Here is a 22,500-nt window from a genome sequence, read left to right on the forward strand (position 1 = left end):
ATCTTGCCACTATTTTGATACAAATTGCACTAATCCTGTATACCAACTTTGGAAGAACTGACGTTTTTACTATGTTGCATATTCCAGTCCATGAACGTGTATCTCCATTTATTTGGATTGTATTTGATTTCTTTCTCCAGAGTTTTCTAGTTTTCAGCATACAAGTAATATATGTGCTTTGTTAGATTTCAAAGTATTTCATTTTTTGAGTGATTAGAAATGGTGTTATATTTAAAATTTTGGTGTCCATGTATTCATTACTAGTACATAGAAATACAATTAATATTGATTTTGAATAGTGTAGCTTTGACCTTGCTTTGTTTTCAGTCTTGGGGAAGAGAAGGGGAGAATTCAGTATTTCATCATCAAGTGTAATGTTAACTATAGTTTTGTTGTAGATGATTTTTGTCAAATTGAGGAAGTTTCCTTTTATTCCTTATTTTCTGAGAATTTTTATCATAATGGATCTTGAATATTGTCAAATGATTTTTTTTGCATCTATTAATAATATTATGCAATTTTCTGTTGATATGATAGATTACATTAATTTTCAAATATTGAACCATCCTTGTTTCCTTGGAATATACCTAATTAATTACGTAGAATTCTTCTTCTATATTGTTGAATTATATTTGCTAATATTTTGATAAGGAACTTTGCCTCTATATTCATGAGGGATATTGATCTGCAATTTTCTTCCTTCCTTTCTTCCTTTTCTTCCTTCCTTCCTTCCTTTCTTTCTTCCCTCCTTTCCCTCCTTCTCTCCCTCCCTCCTTTCTCCATTTCTTTTTTTCTTTCTCAGGATAGTATTAGGCTTATAAAATAAGTCAAGAAGTATTTCCTTCTCTTCTATTATCTAGAAGAGATTGTTTAGAATTGGTATTAATTCTTTTAATGTTTTGTATAATTCTTGAGTGAAACCATCTGGGCCTGGATATATTTCTTTTGGGGGACTTTTTTAAATTGTAAATTCAATTTCCTTAATAGTTATAGGTCTGGGCTTCCCTGATGGCACAGTGGTTAAGAATCTGCCTGCCAATGCAGGGGACACAGGTTTCAGCCCTGGTCTGGGAAGATCCCACATGCTGCAGAGCAACTAAGCCCATGCACCACAACTACTGAGGCTGCACTCTAGAGCCCGTGAGCCACAACTACTGAGCCCACACACCACAACTACTGAAGCCTGTGCACCTAGAGCCCGTGCACTGCAATGAGAGAAGCCACCACAATGAGAAGCCCATGCACTGCAATGAAGCGTAGCCCCTGCTTGCCACAGCTAGAGAAAGCCTGCACGCAGCAACAAAGACCCAACGCAGTCAAAAATAAATAAATTAAATAAATAAATTTATAAAAATAGTTATAGGTCTATTAGCATTACCTATTTCATTTTGGATAATTTGTGGTAGTTTGTACTTTTTGAGGAATTGACCCATTTCATTTAAATTGTCAAGTTCATGTGTATAGAGTTTGTTCCCTTACCATGATTCTAGTGTGTGCAGTCTGTAGTGCTAACCCTACTTTATTCTTGATATTGGTAATTTGTATCTTTTCTCTTTTTTTTTTTAATCAGTCTTGCTAGAAGTTTATCAATTTTATTGATCTTTAAAAAAATCCACGGGGAATTCCCTGGCACACCAGTGGTTAAGACTCAGGCTTTCAATGTGTGGACCCAGGTTTGATCCCTGGTTGGGGAACTAAGATCCCACAAGCCACATGGTGTGGCCAAAGTTAAAAAATAAAAAAAATTAAAATTAAATAAAAAAATTTTTTAAACCCATGGTTACATTGACTTTCTATAGTGTCTTTCTGTTTCCAATTTCATTGATTTCTGCTCTTATCCTTAATATTTCCTTACATTTGTCTCCTTTGGATTTTCTTCGCTCTTTTTCTAGGTGAGAGCTTAGATTATTGATTTGAGGCTCTTCCCCTTTTCTAATATGTTTATTTAATTTTATAAGTTTCCCTTTTAGCAATGCTTTAGCTATATCCAATAAACTTTGATATATTTTCATTTTCTTTCAATTCAACACTCTTTTTATTTCCTTTCAGGTTTCCTTTTTGAAAGAGAACCATGAAGTATGTTGTTTAATTTTCAAACATTTGGAGATTTTCCTGTTTTCCTTCTGCTGTTGATTTTTAGTTTGATTCCATGATGGCAAGAGAACATGCTCTATATGATTTAAATTTTAAAAAATGTTTGTTTGGGCTTCCCTGGTGGCACAGTGGTTGAGAATCTGCCTGCCAATGCAAGGGACATGGGTTCGAGCCCTGGTCTGGGAAGATCCCACATGCCACGGAGCAGCTGGGCCCATGAGCCACAATTACTGAGCCTGCGCGTCTGGAGCCTGTGCTCCGCAACAACAGAGGCCGCAATAGTGAGAGGCCCGCACACCGTGATGAAGAGTGGCCCCTGCTCACCCCAACTAGAGAAAGCCCTCGCACAGAAACAAAGACCCAACACAGCCAAAAATAAATAAATAAATAAAATTTTTTTAAAAAAATGTTTGTTTTATGGCCCAGGATGTGGTCTATCTTAGTACATGTTCCTTGGGCACTTGAAAATAATGTGTATTTTGCTATTTGGGGGAGGACTGTTTTATAAATGTTGATAAGATTCTGTTGCTTGATGGTGTTGTTGACTTCCTCTATATCCTTGCTGGTTTTCTGTCTAGTTGTTCTATCAATTATTGAAAGAGGGGTGCTGAAGTTTCCAGTTATAATTGTAGATTTGTCTATTTTTCCTTTCCCTTCTATTTGTTTTTGCTACACATATTTTGCAGTTCTGCTATTTGATACATAAACATTGAGGATTGATATGTCTTCTTGGTGGATTGACCCTTTTATTATTACATTATAGCCCTCTGGCTCTGGTGGGTTTTGTTTTGTTTCTCTGAATTCCACTTTATCTGATTTTAATATAGACACATATGCTTTCTTTAGATTAATGTTTGTGTGATATAAATTTTTACATCCTTTTACTTTCAATTTGCCTATATCTTTATATTTGAAATGAGTTTCTTATAGACATATAGCTGGGTCATGTTTTCAAGTCCACTCTGCCAAGATTACTTTCAATTTGTTTCCTTGGACCATTTACATTTAATGTAATTATTGATATGTTAGGGAATAAGTCCACCATTTTTTATGTTTGTTTTCTACTTGTTCTCTGTTTTTGTGTTTCATTTTTATTGTCTTCCTGTGGGTTATTTGAACATTTTGTAGAATTCTATTTTGGTTTATTTGTAATGTTTTTGAGTGTATCTCTCTATATCATTTTTTAAATGGTTGCTCTAGGTGTTATATACACATAACTTATCACAGTCTACTGGTGTCATCGTTTGACCAGTTCAAATGAAGTACAGAATCCTGACCCTCCTTTATATCTCTTTACCCTCCCCATTCATAATATAATCTTATTAAATATTTACTCTACATATATTTAGAATCACACCAGATACATGTTAAATTTTTGTCTCAATCATCAAACATAATTTAAGAAGCCCAAGAGAAGGGAGTCTACTGTAATTATTCATATTTTTGCTTATCATATTCTTTCTTCCTTTGTGATTCCTTCTTTCTGTTTCCTTTAAGTTTAGAGAACTTCTTTGAGCCATTATTTTAGAATGGGTCTGCTGGTGACAAATTCTGTTAGTTTTCCTTAATGAGAATGTCTTGATTTACCCTTCATTCTTAAAGTGCATTTTTGCTATATACAGAATTCTCGGTTGTCAGTTCTTTTCTTTCAGCATGTTAAAATTGTTGTGGCACTTCCTTCTGGCTTTCACAATTTCTGATGAGAAATGTGCTATCATTGGAATAGTTTTCCTCTTATATATAAGGTGTCACTTCTCTCTCACTGCCTTCAAGAATTTTTGTCCTTAGTGTTTGGAACTTTGACTTTAATGTGCCTTGGTAGGATTTGGGGGGTTTTATACTCCTTGGAGTTTACTCACGTTGTTGAATCTAAGTTTATGTCTTTTGCCACATTTGGGACTTCAGACATTATTTCTTGGAATACTTTTGCAGCCCTCCTTTCTCTTCTCCTTTGACATTCTAATAACAAAAATGTTGGATCTTTTCTTATATTCCCACAAGTTCCTAAGGCTGTTTCTTGTTCTGTTTTCTTCCTATTATTCAGATTGGGTAATTTCTATTGTTCCATCTTCAATTTCACTAATTCTTTCCTCTTTCGTCTACATTTTGATTTTGTGCCTATCCACTGAGTTTTGATTTAAATTAATTTATTTTTTAGTTCTAAATTTTACATTTGATTCTTTTAACAGACTTTATTTTTTTACAGCAATTTTAGATTCACAGCAAAATTGAGCAGAAAATACAGAGAGTTCCCATATATTCATGGCCACCACACAGCATGCAGAGTCTTGTCCACTATCAACCTCACAGCATCATCACCACAGAGTGGTACATTTGTTACAATTGGTGAGCCTAATTTACACATTGTTATTACCCAAAGTCTATAGCTTACAGTTCACCCTTGATGCTGTACATTCTATGGGTTTGGATATAATGACAAGTATCAACCAACATAGTATCATACAGAATAGTTTCACTGCTCCAACAAATCATCTGTATAATTCTTTTTCACATCTTCTATTTCTTTGAAGAAATTTTATTTTTTCATTTGTTTCAAGTGTGTTCGTAACTTCTCATTAAAGTATTTTTATGATGGTTGCTTTAAAATATTTGACAGATGATTCTAACATCTCTATAATTTCAATGTTGGCATCTATTGATTATCTTTTCATTCAGTTTGAGGCCTTTCTGGTTCTTGGTATAACATGATTTTCTATTGAAATTTGGACATTTGGATATTCTACTATGAGACTCTGAATTTTATTTTAACCTTCTGTTTTATCTGTCTTCTTTGGACATCACTCTGGCAGGGAAAGGGAGAGACATAGACTCATTACTGCCAGGTAGAGATAGGAGTCTAGGTTATTCACTCATGCCCTCTTACAGCCCAGCAAGGGTGGAAATCTGAGCTCCTTTTCTGGTAGAGGTGGGGTGGGACTACAGTTTTTCTCTGGTATTTGGCTGGAGAGAGTTGTTATTGTCTAAAAGTTTTCTGTCTTGTTAGGCTTCCCTTTCCTCCAGCTAGAGAGAGCAGGCTTTTGTTGGGCTTGTTTTGTCTGCATTTGTTAGTGTTTCCAGTTTTCTAGCTTCCGCAGTTCCAAGACTGGGATCTACATGCCAAAAAGAAAACCCAGAAAACTCACCACTTTGTTGTTCATTGGATTCTGAGTTCCCGTGTCAATCTGTCTTTTTCTCTCCACCTTTTAGAGTCTTCTTTTATTTGCTTTATATATAGTGTCCAGGGTTTTGGTGTACTTAGCAGGAAGAACATGGCAAACTACATCTACCCTACTATTTTGGAAGTGGAAATCTACTATTGAATTTTGTCTTTAATTTTCTTCCTTTACACCATGACTAGATTGGCTCCCAGATCCTATAACTGAGCAATAAACAGTTAAAGACCTGAGACGGCAGGAGTTGTCCAAGTTTGTGAGGGAAAGAGAAAGGTGGTTAGCCTTAAATGGCATTATTGGCCCAGTGCAAAGCTGTTCTGTAAGTATGAGGGTCACAGAAAAGAAAGAGGATAATAAGGAAAGTGCACGATGAATATTTATCTGTATATCTTCTTTACAATGTGGGAGGAGTGTTTGAATTGTGAGTAATGCAATTAAGTCTCTTCTTTTGTCAAGAAACTGTATTAGTCTAATTTATATATGAAACAGAGAACTATTTTGTACACAAATTGAATTTTGTATTACTAGTGCAACAATAGTGCAACAATCAGAAGATAAAAGGAAAGAGAAGACAACTTCATACTTAGGTATCTAAGATTCTGTAAGCTTTTCCAGAATCAAATTAAGGTAAGTAATTAAAGCTTTGATTTCATAGCAAAGTATTTTGCAGAAAGTTATTTAAATAATTTACATCCATTATTTTTTAACTATCAAAACAACTCAGTCAAGGTAAGAATAAGCCCAGCTTAGTTTATGTCAAAATTGATGGATTAATAACTAATAAAGTTTACTAAAGTGAGATATCCATTAGAGATTAGCTCATGAAAATATTTAATACAGAATAAACTGCCACACGGGTAAAAAAAAGTATGTTATTTTTCACTGTAACATGTCACACTTCCTTTCACTTTCCTTTGGCAGCAGAAGAAAGCTGAAGAGGAGGTGGTATCGCTAAGTAATATAGAAGATATGAGAAAGATTGCTGGAAATACTCCCACCTGCTGGAAGAAGGAGGAAAATGCCAGACTTTTAAAAGCTGCCACTGAAATTTGATCTCTGCTGCTAAAGACATCTATAATGATTATAAGGCCCATCCCTCTTTTTTCCTGGCAGAACCACAATTTGTACAGCTATCTGCTAATTCTCATGCTAACATGAGCTTCTGGGAGGCTCGGCTCCTCCCCTGCTCCAGGAGGTGACTCCTAATTAACTGATTCAGTCGCAATGGTCCCATTGCCTTTGCAATGATGAGCTTAGGCATGGCCATGTGACTTTATTCTGGCAAGTGAAACATGTGGGAAGGTTTTTTAGGGATCTCTGAAGAGGTTTCTTTGCTCTTAAAAAGGAGTTATGAGTTAAGAGATGGTCTTCATCTAACTCAAGACTCCAAATGCTGTCTATATGCTGATGACACCTATATACATATATTTCTAACCTTGACTTCTCCCCTAACCTCAAGAATTTTATATATAACTGCTGACTTGACATTTCCACCTGGATGTTTAATACATATTTTAAATTTCTCATGTCTAAAACAAAACTGCACTACTGTTTTCCTCAGCTCCTCTCTCCAATCTTGCTCCTCCCCAAGTCATCCTCATCTCAGTAATTATAACTCTACTCCTCTACCACTCTACTTTCTCAGGCCCTCCTTTTTTTGTTGTTAATAATAATACCACTTTTAAAAAATTTATTAGTTAATTAACTTTTGGCTGCACTGGGTCTTCATTGCTGTGCGTGGGCTTTCTCTAGTTGCAGTGAGCAGGGACTACTCTTTTGTTGCGGTGCGTGGGCTTCTCATTGCAGTGGCTTCTCTTGTTGCGGAGCACGGGCTCTAGGTGCATGGGCTTTGGTAGTTGTGGCACGCAGGCTCAGTAGTTGTGGCTCGCAGGCTCTAGAGCACAGGCTCAGTAGTTGTGGCACACGGGCTTAGTTGCTCTGTGGCATGTGGGATCTTCCCAGACCAGGGCTCGAACCCATGTTCCCTGCATTGGCGGGTGGATTCTTAACAACTGTGCCACCAGGGAAGTCCTCTCAGACCCTCCTTGATTCTTCTTTTTCTTTTATACCCTACATCCAATTCCTCTCTAATTTCCAATATGTTGGCTCTACCTTCAAAATACATTTAGAATCAAATTACTGCCATTGGTCCAAACTATCATCATCTTTTGTATTCTTGCCCCCTACAGTTTATATTCCTCACCACCAACAAACTAGCTCTTTTAAATTATAAGTCAGATCATATTACTCCTCAGCTTAAGATCCTCCAGTGGATCCCCATCTCATTCAGAATAAAGGGCAATGCCCTTCCAGTATCTTAAGCCAACAGACCCTCTGACTGCATCTCCTCCCAGTCTTTCTTTAGCCAACTCTGCTTGACCTTCACTGGCCATCTGGGTATTCCTTGAACATACAAGGCATGCATTATGGTCTGAATATTTGTGACCTCCAAAATTCATATGTTGATGCTCTACCCCTAAATATCATGATTTTTGAAGATGAGGCCTATGGGAGTAAAGTGAGGTTAGATGAGGTCATGACGATGGGGCCCTCATGATGGGATTAGTGCCCTTATAAGAAGAGACACCGGAGAATTTGCTCTCTGTCTCTCCCCATGCATGCACAAGGTCCTTCTAGAATTCAAAACTTGGATATATACTTGGCATTTAATGTGGCATGATTTTCAAATTAATCTCCAACTAAAACCATGGCTTCATTTGTTTCTTCCTGGCAACAATCTCTTTGGTTGGTGACAGAAGCAAATTTCACTGAAAAACCCCAATTCACCACACATCGGGAATTAGTGTTTCAGTGGGTCTGAATATATGTAACTTTATCAAAGACAATGTCTTTCTGAAGAGATCTAGACAGATTGAAGGTGCTGTACTGGGTTGTATCTTTCCTATGAGATAGTATTGGAGATAATACTGAAGTATTAATATGCACTGGTAGAGGTAATTAATGACCAAGCAGAAATTAAAATTCCTTATAAACAGTTCACAGATAACAATAAAAGGGAAATTTTATATGCTTCTGGGTAATTACTACATTACTCTCACTAAAATTATAAATTGCTGTTTCTCAAAATGGATCTTAAAAAAAAGTTAACAAAGTAATATGAGTATATGGTATCAAATCAAATAGAAAAAAAAGTTATGATGTCCTTACAGATATCTCAGCCCCACTTCACATAGAAATTTTAAGTTCAGTCCCCTTTTTTGTAAGGTGAGAATATTATTGCTTCTATCATTTCCTCTATGGTTCCTTCATATCTTTCACTCCAACAGTGTAAAAGTTATATTGTCCAGATTGCTAACAGTTACATTCTACTCTGCAAAGACCAAGAGAAAAAAGCCTGCCATATGACTAGCATAAGAATCTAGGTTCTGGTATCCATTTTGCATGAAGTCAAATAAAAATTCTAACTCTATGCCTCTGGAACTAGAAAAAGAAGAACAAACTGAGCCCAAAATTAGCAGAAGGAAGGAAATAATAAAGATTAGAGCAAAAATAAATGAAACTGAGAACAGAAAAACAACAGAAAAGATGAACCAAACTGAGAGCTGGTTCTTTGAAAAGATAAAGAAAATTGACAAACCCTTAGCTAGACTAACCAAGGAAAAAAGAGAGAGAATCCAAATCAACACAATTATAAATGAAAAAGGAGACATTACAAATGATACCACAGAAATGCAAAGGATCATAAGAGACTACTGTGAATAACTATATGCCAACAAAATGGACAACGTAGAAGAAGTGAAAAAGTTCTTAGAAACATACAACCTACCAAGACAGAATCAGGAAGAAACAGAAAATCTGAATAAACCAATTTCTAGTAAGGATATTGACTCCGTAATCAAAAATCCCCCAATGAGAATGAAAGAAAAGAATTATATGATTATTTCAATTGAGGCAGAAAAAGCATTTGACAAAATACAGCAACTGTTTATGATAAAAACAATCAACAAATTAGGTGCAGAAGGAACATATCTCAACAAAATAAAGGCCATACATGAGAAGCCTAGAGCAAACATCATACTCAGTGGTGAAAGGTTAAAGTCCTAGCTAGAGCAATCAGGCAAGAAAATAAAATAAAAGTTATCAGAATTGGGAAAGAAGTAAAATTATTTCTACTTGCAGATGAAGACGCAACCAAAAAACTGTTAGAATTAATAAATGAATTCAGTAAAGCTGCAGAATATAAAATGAACATAGAAAAATCAGTAGCATTTCTATACATAAACAACAAATTTTCTGAAAAAGAAATAAAGAAATTAATCCTATTTACAATAGAATCAGAAACAATATAATACTTAGGAATAAATTTAACCAAGGAGGTGAAAGAATTCTATTCTGAAATCTGTAAGACACTGATGAAAGACATCAAAGAGGACACAAATAAATAGAAAGGTATCCCACATTCATGGACTGGAAATATTAATATTGTTAAAATGTCAATACTACCAAAAGCCATCTATAGATTTGGTGCAATCTCTATCAAGATTCCAATGCCATTTTTTACAGAAACAGAAAAAAACCTCCTAAAATTTATATGGAACCACGAAAGATCCCAAATAGCCAAAGGAATCCTGAGAAAGAAGAACAAAGCAGGAGGCTTTTCTTGATTTCAAGCTATCCTATAATACTATAGTAATTAAAACAGTATGGTACTGGCATAAAAACAGACAAATAGACCAATGGAAAAGAACTGAGTGCCAGATATAAACCCAAGCATAAATGGTTAACTAATATTTAACTAGGGATTCAAGAATACTCAGTGGAGAAATGACAATCTCTTTAATAAGTGTTGCTGGGAAAATTGGATATTCATGTAAAAAGATGAAAATTGATCCCTATCTTATACCACTCCCCCAAATTAACATGAAATGGATTAAAGACTTAAATGTAAGATCTGAATCCATGAAACTCCTAGAAGGAAACGTAGGAAAAAAGCTCCTTAACATGGGTCTTGGTCATGGTTTTTTTGTAAACCACACCTAATGGGCAAAAAATAAACAAGTGGAACTGCATCAAACTAAAAAGCTTCTGCACAGCAAAAGTAACTCTCAACAAAGTGAAGAAAACCTACAGAATGGGAAAAATATTTGTAAACCATATATCTCAGAAAGGGTTAAAATCCAAAATACATAAAAAGCTCATAAAGCTGAAAAGCAAAAAAGCAACTAATTCAAATAAAAAATGTCAAAAACCTGAATAGACATTTTCCCAAAGATACACAAATGGCCAACTGGTACATGAAAAGATGTTCAACATCACTAGTCACTAAGAAAATGCAAATTAAAACCACAATGAGATATCACCTCAAGCGTGTTAGAATGGCCATCATAAAAAAGACAAGAGATAACAAATGTTAGTGTGGACGTGAAGAAAAGGGAACCCTAGTACATTGTTGGTGTGATTGTAAATTGGAGCAGCCACTATGAAAAACAATATGGAGTGTCCTCAAAAAATTAAAAATAGAACTACCATACAATTCAGCAATTCCACTTCTTAGAATATATCCAAAGGAAATGAAAACACTAACTTGAAAAGATATCTGCACCAATGTTCATAGCAGCACTATTGCAATAACCAATATACGGAAATAACCTAAGTGTCCATTGATGGATGAAGGATAAAGAATGGAATATTATTCAGCCATAAAGAACAGTGAAATCCTACCACATGTGACAACACGGATGAACCTTGAAGGTGTTATGCTAAGTGAAATAAGTCAGACAGAAAAAACAAATACTGAATGGTCTCACTTATATGTGGAATCTAAAAAACAAAAAAAACAAACAAACACACCAAACTTATAGAAAACAGAAAAAGAGATCAGGGATCAGATCTGTGGCTATAGAAGAGGGGTGGTGGGAGGCGGAATTGGAGGAAGGTGGTCAAAAGGTACAAACTTCTAGTTATAAGATAAATAAGTACTAGGAATGTCATGTACAACATGATGACTATAGTTAACACTGCTGGATGATATACAGTTATTCCTTGAACAACATGGGTTTAAAATGCACAGGTCCACTTACACATAATTTTTTTTCAATAAATATGTATTACAGTACTATGATCTGTGGTTGGTTACATCCACTAATTTGGAACTGAATGAGGAGGGCAACTGTAAAGTTATAGGAGGATTTTCAACTGCACGGGGGTTGGTGCTCCCAACCTCTGAGTTGTTCAAGGTCAACTGCATAGGAGAGTTGTTAACAGACTAAATCCTAAGAGTTCTCATCGTGAGGAGGATTTCTTTTCTTTTTATTGTATCTATATGAGATGATGGTTCTTAACTAAACTTATTGTGGTGATCATTTCACAATATAGGCAAATCAAACCATTCGTGATGTATGTTAATTATTTCTCAATAAAACTGAGAAAAAGAAATAAATTGACATAATCCAGAACAACACCAAAAAAGCTCAAGAAAGATATGGATAAAACCATGTTTGATCATACCACAATAAAATATTTAATCATAATTTTTTCTTATTTTAAAAATAATATGTTTACCTCAGAAAATTTTAAAATATGTTTATATTATACATGTTTTGTGGCCTCTGCTTTAAGATGGGACAATTCAGAGTTATAATTCCCTCTCCAGAAACTCTTGTGGATCAGACCAAGGCTAGACTTTACCTGCCCTTGGAAACAACTTCCTTTCCCTACCTGGCTTCCACTGTGCCCTCACATTTTCTTGAAAAGCACTCCCTCAGTAAATCATCTGCACCCAAGCCCTGTCTTAGGCTCTGCTTCAGGGAAAGCAGTTCCCTAATGTGAAGAATAAGTTGAGTCAGTAGATTGAAAAGGAGTTACCACAGTAATGGAATACAAGAACAAAATAGCTTCAAACATATCCTGGTAAAGTGACTGAACTCCAAGGATAAAAATAAAATCTCACAAATAATAAATGAATAAAGGCCAGTGAACGAGCATGGGACTTCTTAGCTGCACATTGGAAGCTGATGGACCATGCAACACTATCCAGACTTCTGAGAAAAAAAAAGAGCTACAACTTAAGGGTCTATGTATCATTAAGATAACATTTACCAGTCAGGGTGAAGGAAAGATATTCCTAGAGCTGCAAAATTTCATAGACTCTATTACCCACATACCTCACCTAAGGAAAATTCTTCAAAAGGGACTACTCAATTGAAAAATAAATCAGGGGACTTCCCTGGCGGTCCAGTGGTTAGGACTCCATGCTTCCACTGCAGGAGGCATGGGTTCAATCCCTGATTGGGGAAGATCCTGCATGCTGCATGGCTCAGCCAAAAGTAAAAAAAAAAAAGAAAAAGAAATCAGAACAGAGACTTCAAAATCAGGGAAGATGAAGAAGAGAACAAATAGTAGTGAGCTATGATTCCTGCAATGTGTGTGTAACTAAGTCTGAGTAGATAACGATACAGTGATTGGGAATTTGTAATATAAATGCTAAATAATGATTCTTGGGGAAAAAAAAGGCACTCTGCAGGAGAAATCATAACAGTCTCGAATTAAAGTGCTAAATCATCTCAACAAATCTTTGGAGCTGACAGGGGATATAAAGAAGAAAATAAAACTACTAAAAAGGTGTTAACCTGAGAGTAAAGGTAGAAGGCGGGGAAGTACATATATTCTGAAATCTCCACTTTCTGAGGCAGGGGGAACAGTGAAGGGGCTGGATGTGCAAAAGCCGGTATTTTATAAAAAGGGTAAAGAAATATGGTTTAACTCTGCATGTCAAAAGAGAATGTAAAAAAAAAAAAAAAGAGAATGTAACCAGTAATAAAAAATACAGTATTACTTCTAAATTAACAAAGAAGAAAAGGGAATATACATTCTGCCAGTTTGGTATTACTTTGGGGCGATTAGTAATAGAAACCTGAAATAACAGGGTCTTACCAATGATACAAGTTTATTTTCTCCCTCATGCCCCTGAAAGTAGACCACTCAAGGCTGACAACAGTGGCTTCACGAGGTCATCACTGTCCAGGCTCCTTTAATTTTTTTGTTCCAATATCCTGAATATTCAACTTCCTTTTTCAATGCCATCTCCTAAGTGCTACCCGGCCATGATTACTCCCACACTCCAAGTAGAAAAAGAGGAGGAAAAGGGAACTACAAAGGATCTCTCATCTGAGTTACCCTCCTTTTTAGTCAGGTTTCCCAGAAACTCCACCCACAGCTTCCACCAGCCATACGGCCCTCCTCTCACCACAGGGGCCTTGGAAATACAGTTTTTCTCCTGAGTGCATTATCACTCCCCAAAAAATTTAGGTTCTGGTATTAAGAACAAACGGGAGAATGGATAATGGATCAGTCACCAGTGATGTCTGCCACAGTGTCGTGATAAAACCAGTAGAAATAGCAAAAAGGAACAGCAATAGAAAAACATAAAGATGGAATGAAAGAATCATGTTTACAGTTGTTTAAATGTGAAGGGACTGAATTCTATTAAAAGCTAACTGTCAGATTAAGTTAAAAATATAAAACCACTATAAGTTGCAGAGAAACAAAATTATAGGAAAATTATTTCCTAAAAAGGCTGAACTCAGGCAGCACCTTCCTCCAGTTTCTTTATCTTATTCTTCAGTGAATAAACAAGAGTTTAGGGCTTCCCTGGTGGCACAGTGGTTAAGAATCCGCCTGCCAATGCAGGGGACACGGGTTCGAGCCCTGGTCTGGGAAGATCCCACATGCTGCAGAGCAACTAAGCCCACGAGCCACAACTACTGAGCCCACGTGCCACAACTACAGAAGCCTGGGAGCCTAGAGCCCGTGCTCCGCAACAAGAGACGCCACCGCAATGAGAAGCCCGCGCACCACAAGGAAGAGTAGCCCCCACTTGCCGCAACTAGAGAAAGCCCGCACGCAGCAACGAAGACCCAATGCAGCCAAAAATAAATAAAATAAATAACAAAACAAAAAAACAAAAACCCAAGAGTTTAGCAGCAATGATTATGACAACGAAGATGAGTAAAAATGATGCAGAATTGCAGGTATTTAATTGAAAATATAGAAGTATATCTTTTTTATATATCTAGAATGCCTAACTCAAAGGTTTAGCAAATTGCAAGATTAATATAAAATTTCTAAGATAGCTTGCTTTTAATCAAATTTCATATATCCCATAAGAAAGTACTAGACACCAAGTACTTATTGTTATGCACGATTATAATCTTCAAGATAGTAAAGCAGTTGTTCAGATTTTGGGACATTATTATTTGAGTGAGCTCAAGGAAAAGAGTTTTGTGAAAGATAACCTTAGAACACAAACTATGTAGGTATTTATGTATGTAAGTACAAAAATATTTAGGTAGAATTTTGGATTTGATAATAAGCAAACTTATTTCTTATTAACAGAATATAATCATTATCATAATGTTTAATGCCAGTTATTAAAGAATTACATAAAGGTAAACATCAACTACAATTTTTGTTTATTAGTTTTTAATATTCCACATATGATATTTAAGGTAGCCCTTCTCTCCACCTGTCAGGCCACTTTGCTGACCAATAAAAATGGCCAAAGAATCTGAAAAGATAACCAAAACATAACCTCCAGGGCAGGTCAAGGCAAATGGTTTACTAATAAATTTAAGGGACAGATAATTGTCATGGTATAAAATCTTTTCAGAAAATGAAAATATATGGAACAACTCATTTTAGTAAGATATGTTAACATATTATCAAATAGATAATTTTCCCAAAACATTAATAAGTGCCTATGAGTATTCCAAATTCTAGGTCAGAGGTTCTAGGGGTACACATATGAATCAGATTCTTGCTTTCAAGGAGTTCACAGACTAGTCAGGGGAAACACATAAATTCAAATGCTGTAGTTAGTGAAATCCACTTACAGCAGTTTGGCAATCTACAGAATATGAATGAACCTTCTAGCACAAACGCTGCATTATTATGGCCAGAAGAAAATAAGGAAAATCAAAGAACAAAAAATAAAAAATAAAAGGACAGTGAAATAACAACTGAAGGTGAGAGGTAAGCAAGCATCCACTCTAGGGTTGCAATGGAGAATAAATCTGTAAGGAGGCGAAGTAGAATATGAGCCTCTTCAACAAGCTGGGACACCCACAGGGTGCTAAAATGGTCACAGGTTGATAGCAGCATCCAGCCCAAAGGAGAAGAAAATGTTAATTTTCTGTGGAAGGCAGCAATGCTCAGTTAGCTCCTCAGGACTCCCACAGGTGATCTTCAACCATATATTAGTTTAGAATATATATCTGCCAAATAAATAAAGACACAAGTCTTCATGTGTTGTAGACCACCATGAATTGACTGTGTTTATTAGTTCATTCTGACTGCCAAATTATATCACACCGTAATTTATTCATCCAGTCTCTTGTCCATGTGCAGCTGGTTTGTTTTTGCTACTGTGAAGAGCTCTACCAAGAACTTGAGTGAACATGCACCATGTACGTAAGTGCTATCATTTCCCTCGGGTAAATATCCAGGAGTGGAATTGCTGGTTCAGCATAAATGTGAATCTATTTTCAAGTTCACAAGACAACGACAAAGTTTTGTTTCAAAAATAGTTGAATCACTTTATACTCCTACTAGTGTTACAAGAAATTCTGTGCAACACTTACTATTGTCATTTAAAAATTTTTTACCAATCTAGTGAATGAAAAATTGCATTGCACTGTGGTCTTGATTTGCAATTCCCTGATGACTCATCAAACTGAACATCTCTTTCTATGCTTATTGGCCATGTTTTTCCACTGTCTTTCGCTCATTTTTCTGTTGGCTTGTTTGGACTTGGTTTCAATTTATATCCAACTGTTTACCTGGTCCATCACATTATTCTCAGGCAACAGGACAAATTAAATATCCAACATTAGAAGGTTTCCCAAATACATCATGCCTAGAAATTACTCTGGCATTTGTTCACGCTGTTTGTTCCCCAAGCTTGCTGTGGCCTTCTCCTTCCCCAAAGGGCCTTCAGCTCAGAACAAATGTTACCAGATCTTTGAAGACACCCCTAGGCCTGATAAAATTTGTTCTGTACACCAAGAGCATTTCATTCATGCCACTCCATTATAGCAAGCCACATGTGTACCACATAGATGTCTTCCCCCTCCCTCGCTCTTTACTTGGAAAATAGAAGCTTCTTGATGGCTTATTTATCTCTGAATCTTCAAAAGTTAACAGTTCTTGGGACAAAAGAGGCATTAAATGTTCAAATTCAGAAGAGATGACTTTGCTACAGGATCTAATTTCAACAGCATTTCATTCACATTGTAAGAAAACCCTTATAGAACAGCTTTAAGTTCTTTAACAAACGTGTAGGAAGGCATTTTATTAGTCAACTTCAGAAAATCTCAGTCAGTTCTAATTTCAGATACCTTGCATTCTCAAATCATGTGACCCAGTTTTGGTTTGGAAAATGAATACTTCAGGACTGGATACTACCATGGGACTCATACTCACAGACAAAAACAAAAAATTTCTCGTGTTCAAATAATTTGGTCATATTTTATAAAGTACATAAAACATGAACAAAAACAAAAAAGCTGTGCTACAAGGGAAAATAAAGTTCTACTAGACAGGTTCAAAAAAATTGAGGCCACCATCAAAAATATAAACAAAAAGTTAATTCCAAATAACTTAAATACTTAAAGAATAAATATTTTAAATTATCATATGAATACTTATTTTCGTGCTCCACTGCAGTCCCACCTTCATCCTCAATAATCTGATTCACACTAAATTGGGGATTTAATAGGTCCATTACCTATCTACTCAAATTCACTCATTCGCTCACTCAACAAATACAACGGCACAGAAGTGCGCCAGACCCTGCTGCTTCTTTTTAAGTAACTCAGGGGTTTTTTCACTTGAATTGAAGAAAGTTGAACTTATGGGACTGTCTCACTGCCCTAGAAATTTAATTAATACCAGCACCATGGATACACTTGAGTATGGAGTAGAAGAAAGCACTTAGAAGTGAAATGTCAGCAAATAGGGACGGGAGCCTCCCTGGCAGAGTCAGTAGCACATAAAGGTTAAGGTCAAAGGGTGCAGGATCCAACAGGGCTGGGTTCAAATCCTGGCTCAGTTCTGCCCCCCACCGCGTATCAGTTTCCTCATCTGTAAAATGGTAATTAATAATGAATAATTCGTAAATTTGCTGGGGAATCAAATGCAATCATGGAATACAACTTGTCCCGAAGTGTCTGATATTCAATAAATGATATGATGCCAGCCTCTGCTGAGGGAACACAAGAAATGCTTCCCTGGCTAGAGTACATATGAGATATATTGATATATCGCTTAAAATGAGATACACATACATCGCTGTCAAGGCTGGGAAATTACCCCAAAGCCAATCCAGGCAACCACCTCTAGGAAGCTAAGTGATTTCACGATGTCTAGACAAGCCGGAGCTGGAGGAAATCAGTTAAGGTGCATGGGATCACACCGCATTTGGGGGCCTTAAGCCCCTTCCCCATTTCCCTCATATAAACAGGTTAGTTAGGAGTGACAGAGCCAGGAGTCGAGCGAGGCCTTTGAATGACTTCAGTTCCCGCCTCGCCCCGCTGGCCGCCCCTGCCTGCGGCATGCAGGTGGGGCCCCGTCTCCAGCTCCGCCGGCGACCCAGGAAAGCGCCCGCAAACGGACCGCTCCTTGCTCTCCCGGGAGGGCTCACTGGGTAGGACTCCTCGACTACACAGCTCTCTCGCCACACCCTTTTCACGGAACCCCTTAGAACCCAACTCACCTCCTCTCTCCTCTCCTCAGCCCCGCCCGCGATTCGGAAAACGACTTTTACTAGGAAGTGAGGGTTTATCTCCCGGCTGCTACTGGGCCACACGACCCTCTCTCCCGAGCAACAGCAGCGCATGGATGCTGGGCAGGACGCTGCCCTGCGCCCCGCCCACGCTGCCGGCAAATCCTGGATTCGCACCGCTAGGGGTTCGAGCACCGCCGCCGGGTACTCCGGCGTCGGGACGCTCACCTGTTCGGCGCGTCTATCTTTGTGCAGCTGACCCACGGGTAGCGCAGGGGCCGAGGGCTCAGGCCTAGCCTTGGACTTCGCCCACACGCGACCACCCTGCCTTCAGCGCCTGAGCTAGGTTACCCCTTACTCACAAAGTCAGTGAAAACATAAAATATTCACACCCGGCAGACTCCGGCGCGCCACACTAGGCCTGCACCTCGAGCTTTCCTATTGGACGCCGCGACATCGCGGTCTCAGAGACGGGGCGGGTCGCACCAGCGAGAACCGCCCCCTCTGACGCCTCCTATCCAATCGGAGGAGGATAGCCGGCTCACTCTATTTGCATACAAGCCATTCTATATATGCTCAGGGCCCGAAGCCTCCTCTGCTAAGAAGCGTCTGCCACTTCCAAGACGTGGGTTTCGTAAGGTAGCGAGCCTTCTTTCCCCAAAAGGAATCCAAAGTCGGCAGTCCGGCTCTGAGACAGAGAGCAAGGTCACTACTGCTCTGCACCGCATTTCCCAGGCTACGTTCTAAGCGCGGACGCTGGGTTCCCCGCCCGAGCTCTGCTGCTCTCACCTCCCCAAGCCTAACCCCAATTCACCCGCTGGAGCAGCTGCAACCTAAACGCTTCATTTGAAGCACCTATCTTCACATTCACACGGCAGTTTAAGCACTACCAACTCTTTTCTTGACGTTTTGAGGGCCCTAAAAAGGGCCTTTTGGGATCTGGAGATAAGCCGCAGGCACACCTCAGCCGCCGAAGCCGTAGAGGGTGCGGCCCTGGCGTTTCAGCGCATACACCACATCCATGGCCGTAACCGTCTTGCGCTTGGCGTGCTCCGTGTAAGTCACCGCATCACGGATCACGTTCTCCAGGAACACTTTGAGCACCCCCCGGGTCTCCTCATAGATGAGGCCAGAGATGCGCTTCACACCACCACGGCGAGCCAGACGGCGAATGGCGGGCTTCGTAATACCCTGAATGTTGTCCCGTATAGACCTTCCGGTGGCGCTTAGCGCCTCCCTTACCCAGCCCTTTACCACCTTTACCTCGGCCGGACATCTTTCACCACAGCCCAACTAAAGCTCAAAAGCAAGTTGCTGGTAGTTCTGTGAGCTGTGAATCTGGGCTTATAGTTCCTTCTAGCGGACCTGTTTGAAAACTTCAAGGAAGTGGGCGGAGCTATAGGCTCCAGGAGATTTCTTTCTTTTTTTTTTTTTTAATTCCCTCCCTGTAAAATTTCTTGTTTGCTTATTTGGGAAAGTTTTTCTTATTTTTGCCATGAAATTGAGGAAAGACTCGATAAAATTTATTTTGCCTTTTCTCAACGCTTAAAAAACGGTAGGCCAGATCCAATGCGCGCTGGGTTTCCCTTCTCTCTTTCCTCCACCATGTTCGCCCCTCTCTGTCTCTCTCTCTCCCTCGCGCGCGCGGGATTTCTAATTTTATACTTTTCAAACGGAATGCTTACTCTTATAATACCATTCTCAGACTAATGTGAAAATCAATAGGAACCAGAAATGCTTTACTACATGTTAAATTTAAAAGCAGTTGCTTTACACCTGTGGATCTTTTAAAGTCACTAGTTGGGGTAGAGAAAATCTTTTAATGGTTCTTTTTTTCTCTTTCGGGGGCCCCGTGGAGAACTAAAATCCTTTCAAAAAGTCTAACCTTACCCATTCCCCCCCAATCCCCCCAGACTCTTCCCTTGAAGATTCTTCTGCACAGTTGGCAGACTTTACTGCCTCCGCCGCCTCCAGCCGAAGCGCGTTTTTTGCTTTTCAATCAAATAACTATTTCTCTGATTATTTAGTTAAAATACTGTAATATTCTTATTTCATTAAAACCCGAGGTTCTCACTTAAAAATTCAAAGTTCTTGTAAAATAATGGATGCCATGATCGTGGCTTTAAATAGTAATTTATACTGCAAATCTCCAATTAGGAGGCTCTCCATTCTTTTCTTAAGAGAATCCCTGAGCAAAAACGAAACTTTTGAGTAGTGTCGCCCCTCTAGGAGATAGAACTGTCTGTCTTCCCAAAAGGGTTTACTGCGATAAAAGGCAGCAGTATTTAGAGGATGATTCATAACTCTTTCCCAGGTACTTAACACCTTGAGGACGAATATTTTAGTAAATTGTGCTCCCTGTCCCTAGTCCTGATGAATAAGCCTTTCCAGCAGGAAAGCTTTATGGTAAATATCTATATATACCTAAATGCTTATTATTTACCTATCCTTACCCATCTTCATAGCACAAAAAAGTTACTGTTATTGTTGTTAAAGAAGAATTAAAAGAGCCCTCAGAACACTGTCTGGATGGCTGGAAAAAAAAAAAAATCCTAAATAGTCAAATTGTACCACATGATTTTAATCCTTGACTCAAAGAAGAAAAGTCTTGAAGAGTCAGGATTCTTGTAATGGTAAAATAGGTTGGCTTTTAAATATTTACTAAGAAATCAAGGTTAGAACATTTTCAAGTTAGAGATCTCTCTTGTTTACAAGAATAAAAAGTGTCCATAATAATAATAATAATAATAATCTGTCAAAAATTGGGGGCATACCCTGCGACCTCAAGTGCTAGAGGCATTTCTTGCTTCAGGCCTTGTACTTTAGACGGAGTAGCTCTCCTTCTGGATTTTTCTGTTTCTTACCATGGTTTCTTAATTTTTTTAAACTTTTTTTAAAATTAATTAACTTATTTTTGGCTGCATTGGGTCTTCGTTGCTGCGTGCAGGCTTTTATCTAGTTGTGGTGGGCAGGGGCTACTCTTTGTTGCCGTGAGCGGGCTTCTCATTTCAGTGGCTTCTTTTATTGCTGAGCATAGGCTCTAAGAGCACGGGCTTCAGTAGTTGTGGCATGCGGGCTCAGTAGTTGTGGCTTGCAGGCTCTAGAGCACAGGCTCCGTAGTTGTGGCACACGGGTTTAGTTGCTCTGTGGCATGTGGGATCTTCCCTGACCATAGATAGAACCTGTGTCTCCTGCATTGGCAGGCAGATTCTCAACCACTACACCACTAGCGCCACTAGGAAAGCCCGGTTACTTAATTCTTAAGACGTTATTTTCCTGGGAGTGAGCGAGGACGTAGAAACCGCAGGATCCAGTAAGTTCAACAGAACCCCTAAAGGCGGAGCAGTCGGGCCCAGGGTACTCATATGGGAGGTTATGTAAATGAGGGTTAGCAGTTTTTCTTTTGATTGGAGCAAGGTGGAGAAGGCGGTCCTTCTGCCAGCGCTCTAATTGGGAGAAGAGCCTGCCTGCCATTGGTCACCGGAGCCGAGGTTGTTGCCTCGCCCAATGGGAAGGCGCTGCCTAGTGTCAGCAAAGTGTTGGTGGAGGTAGTTCAGATGTGGTACGTCGCCCTCCCATTCTAGGAACTGGACTGCTGGGGTTTGTTTCAAGTAGCTGGAGGTTTAGGCGAGAGACAAACATGTCTGGTCGCGGAAAGCAGGGCGCCAAAGTGCGGGCAAAGGCCAAGTCCCGGTCCTCTCGCGCGGGCCTGCAGTTCCCCGTGGGCCGAGTGCACCGACTGCTGCGCAAAGGTAACTACGCAGAGCGAGTGGGAGCCGGGGCGCCGGTGTACCTGGCAGCGGTGTTGGAGTACCTGACGGCGGAGATCCTGGAGTTGGCTGGCAACGCCGCGCGGGACAACAAGAAGACCAGGATAATCCCTCGCCACCTGCAACTCGCCATCCGCAATGACGAGGAGCTAAACAAGCTGCTGGGGAAAGTGACCATCGCCCAGGGCGGCGTCCTACCCAACATCCAGGCCGTGCTGCTGCCCAAGAAGACGGAGAGTCAGAAGGCGAAGAGCAAGTGACCCTGACGCCGCCACAGGAGAGCTGGCTTCCCCAGCAAAGGCTCTTGCCATAGCCACCCCGCAGTGTTTTTGAATACGGTTGATGTTATGGAGGGCCGGCGCGATCTAGTGGGGAGATGGGCGGCGAGGGTCGGGGGCCAATAAAGTCGGTGAAAGTTGTCTGGTCGAGAGAACTGTGTAATCGCGGGGGCCTGACGGGTGACCCAGGGGGCAACCGGGAGGCCTTTGGAGGAGGTACTGGTGGGTCGGCTTGAGCCACTTTCTGGGCTGCTTTGGTCCGCAGGTCACCCTCAAGGCGGATAAGGGAGACCAGAAGGGACCCACTGGCCTGGAGGTGGGCAGAGTTGGGAACTCTCCCTCCTCGCCTGAAGGCGGAGGAGAGACAGAGTAGGTGAGAATGCGGCTGGGGGAATTATTTTTACGTTCCCTTCCCAGGGCCTTTGCTCCCCTGCCCTGTTTGGGCA

At 39.4% G+C, this 22,500-nt stretch overlaps 3 protein-coding genes across 5 annotated transcripts in view; 1 reads left to right on the forward strand and 2 right to left on the reverse strand.

Moving 5' to 3' along the window:
• The window catches only part of GUCY2C (guanylate cyclase 2C), a 117,760-nt gene extending 99,299 nt beyond the window's left edge, over positions 1 to 18,461 (reverse strand). Inside the window, exon 1 of one of the 3 annotated variants that reach the window (XM_082352586.1) lies at positions 18,399 to 18,461. The gene's annotated coding sequence lies outside the window, so the exon portion shown is untranslated. Of the gene's footprint in view, positions 1 to 17,997; positions 18,212 to 18,368 lie in introns of those variants that run through there. The other 2 variants (XM_082352585.1, XM_082352584.1) reach the window with 2 other exon arrangements.
• On the reverse strand, positions 1,547 to 21,396 carry H4C16 (H4 histone 16). Its single transcript, XM_082352615.1, is given in 3 exon segments — positions 1,547 to 6,268; positions 18,235 to 19,215; positions 19,217 to 21,396. Coding segments are annotated over 2 exon segments (312 nt in total). The 5' UTR covers positions 19,283 to 21,396; the 3' UTR covers positions 1,547 to 6,268; positions 18,235 to 18,969.
• Positions 21,397 to 21,527: 131 nt separating this feature from the next.
• On the forward strand, positions 21,528 to 22,195 carry H2AJ (H2A.J histone). Its single transcript, XM_082352613.1, is given in 2 exon segments — positions 21,528 to 22,013; positions 22,016 to 22,195. Coding segments are annotated over 2 exon segments (441 nt in total). The 5' UTR covers positions 21,528 to 21,646; the 3' UTR covers positions 22,090 to 22,195.
• The last annotated feature ends 305 nt before the right edge of the window (positions 22,196 to 22,500 follow it).

The sequence above is a fragment of the Balaenoptera borealis genome (assembly GCF_965194805.1).
Source record: "Balaenoptera borealis genome assembly, chromosome: 13".
In the NCBI taxonomy this organism is placed as follows: domain Eukaryota; kingdom Metazoa; phylum Chordata; class Mammalia; order Artiodactyla; family Balaenopteridae; genus Balaenoptera; species Balaenoptera borealis.